General features: G+C 36.9%; 1 protein-coding gene across 1 annotated transcript; it reads right to left on the bottom strand.

The window, feature by feature from the left end:
* Positions 1–4484: 4484 nt before the first annotated feature.
* On the bottom strand, positions 4485–9697 carry LOC121369955. Its single transcript, XM_041495038.1, has 2 exons — positions 9656–9697; positions 4485–7066 (listed from the first exon to the last, which is right to left on the bottom strand). The coding sequence occupies exon 2, from the start codon at positions 7041–7043 to the stop codon at positions 4485–4487; it is 2559 nt and encodes an 852-aa protein (XP_041350972.1). The 5' UTR covers positions 7044–7066; positions 9656–9697.
* Between the last annotated feature and the right edge of the window lie 568 nt (positions 9698–10265).

Consider the following 10265-nt stretch of genomic DNA (forward strand, 5'->3'; position numbering starts at 1 on the left):
TTATCTCACTGTTCAGATTGCTGCAATCTGTGTCCAGTACAGCATGCTTGGATCTTACTGGCCCTTTAACGCCTCAACAACTAACCGTCATTTCACTGTTCAGATTGCTGCAATATGTGTCCAGTACAGCATTCTTGGATCTTACTGGCCCTTTAACGCCTCAACAACTAACCGTTATCTCACTGTTCAGATTGCTGCAATATGTGTCCAGTACAGCATGCTTGGATCTTACTTGGATATAAGAACGGAAGTCAAGTTGAAATGAAAATTATGGACGTCTCAATGATGAAGTCGTTAAGCCATCTCTTTAGGACTGGTAGGTACTGGGATCGCATCCGGTTATCGGTTCCAACTCAGACAGAGTTCTAACGGCTCGATTGGAAGTATAATGTCACAATATCGATTTATCGCTCTCGAACACTGTGCGGACGATCAAGCCACGTAAACCCACCAGTACGACTCGTATATCAAAAGCCGTGGTATGTGTTATCCTGTATTCGGAAGATAAAACATCCCTAGCTGCTAGTGCTAACATTTAGGAGTAATCCCAGTAGCGGATGCGGTTTTCATTTCTCACATTAACTCATTAGTTTGTCGTGGAAGCCACGTAAACGTAACCAGTGCGACTCATATATCAAAAGCCGTGGTGTATGCTATCCTGTATTCGGAAAATAAAACACTCCTTACTGATAACATTGAGGTGTAGCCAAAGTAGCGGACGCGGTTTTTCATTTCTCGATTTAACTCATTAGCTTGTCGTGGATGGACAGCTCAAGGAGCCGATCCGTGTTAAAAGACATCGAGGTCGACCTTTCATATAATAAACAACAATCATCATCACCATCATCACTATTATTAAAACAGGTGCTTCTCGTGCATGTGACTACTTGCAACCAGTATTATAAACAATTGGCAATACTAACACGATGCAGATTTATTAATTTTATTGACAGTGAGAAGAAACAAGTCCAGTTAACATAAAGCAAAATTGTAAGCAATATACAAAACAAACCACAACCAATTTAATACAGAGAACTCCACAACTGAGGTCTACCAAAAACGTTCGTTTAAAGCATTGGCGTACCCAGATACACATCTTGTTTTTCCCCCACCACCATTTATATTTTCATTCATAGTCATAGTGTGATTCCTGTCTCCCCTCCCTCCAATGTGAGTGTCCCCAATATAATATCCTGGATACGCCAATGATTTAAAGTGGGTATTACTAAACAGACATTATTCATAAGGATACAGTCAACTCTTTTCTACAAAAGACACTCAACTAACTTAAAGCATGAGGTTTGTACATCTATACAAATCAAAATACGTGCATTTTGTACCCAGTGGGAACACAGACAAGTTTAATGAATGAAAAACACGTAGGTGCTTGTTGTATGTAGTGCACTATATAGCTGGTTCCACTGTGTATTCATGTGGTAAAAAATTACATTAGTAAATATCTAGTCGGGAATGTCAGTACCGTAGAACCATTATAAAGTTTCCCAGTGTGAGAGTGTCATTAAGTGTTTAGAAAAGTGTGCTTTTATCGTAAAAAAATATCATACAAAACGTCGTCGTTTCATTTACCTTACAAGATTTACCTGTCACACCTGCCTTTCACCTGAATGTACAGGTGTGTCGTCGGGTATCATTGCGTGTAACCTCTTAGAGATAATAGCAGCAATCTAACACGTGAAAGGAACGTCGTGATCACCGATGTGGGCGCTGAACAGATATAGATAGAGAAATGTGATAAAATGTAATAATAATATAATTATATCCACAACCGTGTTTCATTTCTTTTTTTTCACGATAAATACCTTGATTTAAAATAATACAAAACGCTGGGTTACTCGGGTATAGTCATTTTCGATAGCACTTCACTGGTGTCGAAAGACATTTGTCCTGAAATGTTTGAAGCATTTAATCCACCTCTAGTAATGAAAAAAAGAAAGAATACGTATTACAAGTATTTCCTTTAAAATAGTATTGATTTTGTCCTGAAAAATCCTCAATTTTCTCAATATTCCCATGACGTCGACTAAATATGCTTTAATGTTTGTAAATGCTATAATTAAAGATAGTAACCATTTCTGGAACACCAGTATGCCAGGATTTGACTTTTACAATAAGGTTGAGGGTTTTTTCTTACGAATATTGCTTTGACACTACTAGCTTGATATTATGTTCATGCATCAGAGTCAGTTACATTCAGATATATTTGGTAGCAAATTAAATGTACTGTTATCCTGTGGGTGTTGGGTATTGCCTGTATGGGTATTATCTCAACTCCGACTTCCAGATGATCCGTTCTGGAACATCATACACTAATTATTTTTTTTTAAATTGATATTACATACTTTGTGAATAGGCCTACTTCAGCACTCTGTCAAATATAATAATGGAATACTGTGCATGTATACAAAAAGCGGTATTGAAATATTAATGTCAATACGTGTGTTCCTTACATAAAGGTCAGTCAACACTACAATTACAAGACAAATATAGTTAACAACAAACACAGCTTTAAAAGGGTTTTAAGTGGTTACAAAGACAATATGTAATGGATCTTTTGACCCTCTTACAGAAAGTGCAACGTCTAAGTTAAAGCTATAAACGGTGGACTTGCTATTTATTGACAATAATCTAAATTTAAGTGCAACAACAAAAGATAAACGAATACTTTTTTTCTACTCTAGAATTACCGAGAAACCTCAAAATATATTTAACGTATACAACAATAATAATAATAATAATAATAATAATAATAATAATTCATGATATAAGTTTTTATAATCTCTTTTATGAATGATTAAATAGGCCTATATACGTTAAAGGTTAAATAACCCGATGTTAAAGCTTGCAATATGATTCCGACTAATAAAATCCTTTTAACAACTAAACTTACATATTACAAACGTTTTCTTATTTAGAATACCAGTGTCTGTATAATGAAACAAGTTAAAATTCGTATAACAACCTACTCGTATACCTTCTGGGTTTTTTAAATTCTAAATAAATAAAACGTTTCTTAACTTACCATCAAATTATATAGATTAAATATTATTTTTAATACTGGGGTGAAGACAAAATAACAGAACAGCCAATGTATGCGGTTTCACTTGCACTGTCAAGACAGTAATCGATAATTGAATGCAGTATAGGGAGACTTGATAACACAAGCATCCAGATCATTTGATAACTCAGGACTGTCTCTAAATATGTATCTTGAATAATGCGATCTTAACTTATCAATTGACTCAACATTTATCTAACCTACTCAACACAATTAATCATGGGCCAGTAGATATTTTCGACAGTTTTCTTTATGCGTGTATGTGTTACATAATGCATTTGTGTTTTGTTTTACAAAGCATACAAATATTGGGTCACTGGTTAATATTTATTTTGTCGAGTATATTTCTGTACGTGTGAAGGCGACGGCACACGATACGAGTGCATCGTATGAGACTAGCCACGAAAATAGCCAACTGACATCGGTTGTATGCAGTCGGTTATTCTCGTGACTATTCTCGTACGAGACACTCGTATCGTGTGTCATCGCCTTCAGTGGTAATTAATATGTGAGTTTTATAGTATGTGGATGGAATATATTTTCATTAGGACGTTATCATGGAATGTTCACATACAATGCAGTTTATCTTTCAAAATAATTTTACATTATAAAATACTTTTGTTTTTCAACATCGTCTAATGTTATATGTTATAGCATCTAAATTGAAATATATGCATTTATTATTATAAAATACTCCATATCTGCTTACATTGACTAATGTTAGCAAAGTTATATATCATAGCATGTAAATTGCAATATGTACATTTAGTATGTACGTCTATATACTAATAAGTCACTCCTAATGACATAAAAAATAGTTATTACAAATATTCGGTATTAATAACTACAAGACAAATCATCGACTTTGTGCATCACTCAATTAAACAGTACATTCATAATATTACTAATACATAGAGAAGCATGTAGGCTATTTTCAAGAACAACTAACATACTGACAGTACTTAAAATATTTCAATGTAGCAAAGTTTCCTATTTATATTACATCATTGATCAGAAGTGATTTAAAAACTCAAGACCTTCAAAAATCATTTCAAGATTGGTATCTAGTTAGTCTTTATATATGGCTGAATTATTTCTAAACATAACTTGTGATCAAAACAAATATTTTAAAATTGTGCTTTCTTCTGGAAAACTTTGTCTGGACGTAAACAGTAAGCGACTCGAGTAATTAAATCTTGTTCTAGAAACCAAACAAAGTAGTTTTTGAATAAGTCAAGCTCCCCATGAACTGATATCAATTCCTTATCGCATTCATCCAGTTTGGACGTGACCATGGCTTTTTCACTGTGATTAGTATCGTCTACTCTGAGAAAGATAACCATGTAACCATCGTTTCTTCCAGTAAATAGTTTCTGTGTGTGTTCGGGAAGTCGCACATTACATTCTACTACTGAAAGCCCTTCTTTGACCAGATACTGACTGAAAAAGCTTTTATCTGTACTGGAAAAGCTAGGTTTGTCAAGTATTCCATGAAGAATGTTTGGTAAAGCTCGTGGAATAGGAAGTCCGTCGGGCCAGATTTAACAGAATCCTCCAGATCATTTGATAACTTATAGTGAAACAAAGACACACGGTGTGATATTTTTTCTGGTATTTTGGTGCTGTTTCCAACTTCATCTTCTTCAGGTTTAGTTTCAACATCTTGATCTTCCGTATGCAAAACCATTTTGTTGTCGGAATACTCAGTTACGGCAACAGATTCCTCTGTCAGAAAAGTACACGGATCTGGTACTGGCGTGTCACTGTACTCAGTTTCGGCAACAGATTCCTCTGTCAGAAAAGTACACGGATCTGGTACTGGCGTGTCAGTGTACTCGGTTTCGGCAACAGATTCCTCTGTCAGAAAAGTACACGGATCTGGTACTGGCGTGTCACTGTACTCAGTTTCGGCAACAGGTTCCTCTGTCAGACAAGTACACGGATCTGGTACTGGCGTGTCACTGTACTCATTTTCGGCAACAGATTCCTCTGTCAGACAAGTACACGGATCTGGTACTGGCGTGTCGCTGTACTCAGTTTCGGCAACAGATTCCTCTGTCAGAAAAGTACCCGGATCTGGTACTGGCGTGTCACTGTACTCAGTTTCGGCAACAGATTCCTCTGTCAGAAAAGTACACGGATCTGGTACTGGCGTGTCACTGTACTCAGTTTCGGCAACTGACTCCTCTGTCAGACAAGTACACGGATCTGGTATGGGAGTTCCATTGTATTCCGCGTTGTATTCTGTTGTCTGTACTTCCATGTTAGTGTCACAATTTTCCGGCACAGCTTGTGATGATGGACGTTTACCAGTCGGCATCATATTGCAGTATATGTCAATAACGTTTTTGTATGTATCAACGTCCTTAAATCCCGGGTAACTTTGGATATTCCTGGCCCACCACAAAGACAAAGGACTAGTGTCAGAAACATCTCTACAATGGACTTCATTGGCAAACAGACATCTTTCCAGTGCATCGAGACCAAGGTGTTGTCTCAGCACAGAAACAGATGAACTTAAATTAACCAAGGTTTCTCTTCTAATATTTGGAAGAGCGACCACCTTCCTTACTGGAATATTGAGATGCAAGTCTTTCATCACGTGTCGAAACATTCGCTCATCTCTATCGAGCTGTTTCAGTGCGCGTTCAATGAAATCTTTTATTTTTCTGTTGTGTTGGTCCTTGCGCTTCTTCACTGCCTTCCAGTACCCTTCGCTGTCTGCCACTTGCATGGACTCACCTATCGCCTTCACCTGAATAAACGTTACACCATGATTGAGATGCAAGATCAGAATGTCGTGTTCACCATTGTCTCTTCGTGAAAGATACCTTTTCGCAGAAATGCGGTCAGCGTGGCCAATCATGTCCGCTGTTTTCAAATGTTTGAGATAGTTTTCAAACTCGAACCCTGAAATCAAACACATGGGTTCCACGTCTCCCGCTCCAAAGTGTATCCTCATTCTTTCGATGGCATCCACAACACTGCGTTCTGCACTTTCTCCTCTTCTTATCCCGGGGTTGCTTTCGTGTCGTATGAAATATTCCTTTTCTTGCAATCTTTCTGCGTTCTCTGAGGAACATCTGATGTTGTATGCCTTTTTGTCGCAATTCTGGAAGTAATCTTCTATGAAAGGTTTCGTTTGGCCGCTTATAGCGCGTATGCCTGTATCTGGCAAGTCAATATCGTTTGGTTTTCTGTTGTAATGGGTTAATGGCGATGAAAAACCTGTTAGTTCTTGATTGAATATTTGACGTCCTTTTGATATGTGTGAAATACAGGTTTCTCTGTTTGCAGTGGTTGATTGTTGTGGACACCCATTATCCATTTGTTCATGGCTTTTTGCGTTTTTGCTTTTATTGAGTATTGGTGTTTTATATCTATTGACTATCGGTTTGTCCATGTATTTAACACGTACTCCTGATCTCTGCGAAACTGGCATGTTTCTGTTTTCATTTGGTGGCTTTCTTTGGTACCTCCTTTCCAATTCTAGGTTGTACTGGTAACGTAATCCTGATATATATGAACTTGGACATTCGGTGTTTTCTCTGATTAGTGATCTTGGAGGATTAAAATGTGTTAGACTATGGTTGTATACATGATGCGGTTCTGATCTGCCTGAAACGAGGGCTTCCCAGTTTTCACTGGGTGCTATTGGCCGATATCTAACGTTTACCCGCTCGTGACTACATGTATATTCGTGACGTTGTCCTGCTATGCGTGAAATTGGAGTTTCTCTGTTTTCATAGAAGGCTGATACTCGACGGCCGATAATGTGTTTTGGTGCCTGTCTGTAAGCGTAGACTTTGTGTGAAATAGGGGTGTCTCTGCTTTCCTTGTTTAGTGATACTGGACGGATATGTATTGGTATCTGATGGTAAATGCAACCCAGTTTTGCTTGGCGCTCCTGCAAATGATGGTTGTACCAACTGGAATCTCCATTGTTTAACTCTTCACGATAGAACATTATGCTTTGGTTAATATGAACATCTGAAGAAAAAAAAGTTTATATAATTATTAGTTTATATAATCAGTAATATCTTCTCGTTTAGAAAACAATTTCTGTAGTAAATTATAAATTTAAATTAGTATTACCATTCAAGACCAGGAGCCAGTTTCATAAAACATTGTAAGTTTACGTCTGCGACTAACAATTATACCGGCCATTCGTTTGGCATCTATTTCACGCAGACAATTACATCATTATGGAAGATGGAGCATTTTAAGGATACAAGAAAATGAAATATGTGTACTTCAAAATATATTTGTTGTACTTTTAATAGTAATAAGAATTGTAGTTTAGTCGTATATTTACGTTTACGTGCAAAACTAAGCATACGATGTTTCGTGAAAGAAAGAAAGAAATGTTTTATTTAACGACACATTTTATTTACGGTTATATGGCGTCAGACATATGGTTATAGACCACACAGATAATGAGAGAGGAAACCCGCTGTCGCCACTCTTTTCGAGTAAGGGATCTTTTATATGCACCATCCCACAGACAGGGTGGTACATACCACGGCCTTTATTATATACCAGTCGTGGTGCACTGGCTCGAATGAGAAATAGCCAAATGGGCCCACCGACTGGGATCGATCCCAGACCGGCCGCGCATCGAACGAGCGCTGTACCACTGGACTACATCCCGCTCAACGATGTTTCGTGAAATTGGGCCCTGTACATTTAACGTTGCAAGTGTCACATTTAGCTATTTGTGCACGTATTTGTGATAAATAATTACAAATTAATCAAAAACATAATATGTGGACTGTGCATAATTAACTCAAGAATATTAAAATTGTAATGTTTTTCCACTAGGCGTAAGCATCTGGTTTTTATTCGTCACGTATCCATTAACATAGTTCTTATCAGTATGGAGATGTAATTCAAATAATATACAAACTGTTACAGTATGTGTTAACCCGTCGGCCACCCTTATTACATTTTGCAATAATATACAACTTAATAATCATTTGGATGCAGTTTTTTGTCGGCATGTCATTCAAGGTATAATCTTTACATTTCACATAAAAAATTAATACATCTTTTTAAAAATCTTTTTACAATTTTGAGACTGCCCTTTTAAGTTGTAACTGCCATTCATTGCATAGTTTTCTGAATGACAAAACATTATTCCGTGATCAAAATCGTATGTCAGCAAAAGGCAGAGGCCCAATGATGTTTTACGCAAAGTCGTGATTGCTTCGATGATCCACTATAGGGTGTTCGTTTTTAGAAGGACCGCCACTCCCATAGGAGATCCGTTACAGGATGTTATATCCCTTCACTACTGTCTGTATGAGGACTTCACCATATAATGAGTGACCATATCAAGTATTTTATACTGAGTAAATATGAGTATATATATATATGTATTTTAATAGGCCTTCAGGATATGTTCGTATTTAAACGTTGTACATATACGCAGGTACGCAGGTACGCAGCTGCGTACCACCTGAGATTACAAATATTTATTTTATTAAATTATATGATGTAATCGCAGAGCCAATAACGATTTATTCCATCGCCGAAAAAATCTGCGTACCACCTGAAAATCCCAAGCTAGGCCCCTGAAAATAATATTTCGTTAAAACAAAATACATGATCAATTTCTTCTTCTTTAAACCAACTGATATTTCGTGTGGAAAAATATTTCGTAGGAAGCAAACATTATTTGTTTGAACGAAATGCAAAATTTGTATAGCACCAGCTAGTGACTCACTTATATTACAGATCCGTAATAATAGACATGCGAGAAACACAAGACATGCGCACGCATACGATATTAGGTTGGACTATACCAATTAAAATCCCATAGGCGACCATGTTAACGTTTGTGTTTAAAAACACTATATGCAATATATCAACCAAATTATGACCCATAAATATCAGTACTACAACCCCTACCTCAAAGTATTAACTGCAGAAAATGGTACCTTTCATGGCTCATTTTCGGTATAACCAGATGTTTCTATAACACCCCTAGTTTCGCACACAATTTGAGTACTTTTTTTTTACAGGTACCCCATACATGTTCCAAGCACGAGGCTACTTGACACGGAGGTACTACATCAAATAAAATTGCATACATTTTTAGCCCAGATGAAACTCTTTTTTTTCTCACAACCAACACACTCACATTTATAACCAATCACAGGACTTGTGGTGTTAACTTCTCTATCACGAACTTTGACCCAGCCGGAAATTAATTGGTTTAGTGCTAGTTGTATACTGATGGGGGAAATAGGGAATCACACAAACAATAATGTAACATTAAATGTTGTAGTTCAGCGAATAGAGACTGCATCCAAAACCCTTAATACATAGTGTCGGAAGCTGACAGACAGATAGCGACACCGATAGAGATAGAGAGACGGGGGGGGGGGGGGGGGGGGGGCGAAACTAACTGACATTAGACTAGTTTTGTAGTTATAGTGATTTTATATAAATGTATCGGGTAATAATAACGTTTATAATTTTATCAGTTATATTTACACAATAATAATTAATAATAAATACTATTTTGTAAGTTAAATATATAGTCTAGGTATAATACATATTCAGAGATGAACTTACATATTCGTGCGTACTGTTGACTTCACTACCTCTTCAAACGTGGATCTAAAAATAGTCGCTGGGTTTTTTTTCCTGCACATGTGACATGACAAAAATCTATAGTCTGCGCATGAGTAATGGGAACCGCTTTGTATTTGTACTTGATTACACATACAGGGGTATTGCGCCTTCCATATCAGTAATCAACTATAAATTAAACTACACGTCATACGAAACAGTTATTTTAAAACCCATACGCTTCTACATACAGTACCTTGAAAACAGAGATTTCATTACCTTAAATTTACATTTAACATTATGTCCGTCGGCAAAAATGTTCCACCAACTGTTTGCATATTCGTCAGAAAGCTGGGGTTTGGATGTGGTAGAGGCACAAGAGTTGACCATAAACATTCTAAATTGCTTTAGAACGCGTGCGCGCGCATGCACGCACACAAACACATTTTTGTATCCGAATCTGGATTACATTATTCATATTAGCATTAATGTCAACAGCTATATAGAGTTGCAAACGAATCGCAACGCATTTTTACATGGGTTACAACTAATATTTTGGGTAGAATAATAAAAAATACACATGGTGAAAAGTGTTCAAGCCAGCTCATTTTGC

This window comes from Gigantopelta aegis, chromosome 4, assembly GCF_016097555.1.
Source record: "Gigantopelta aegis isolate Gae_Host chromosome 4, Gae_host_genome, whole genome shotgun sequence".
Lineage (NCBI taxonomy): Eukaryota > Metazoa > Mollusca > Gastropoda > Neomphalida > Peltospiridae > Gigantopelta > Gigantopelta aegis.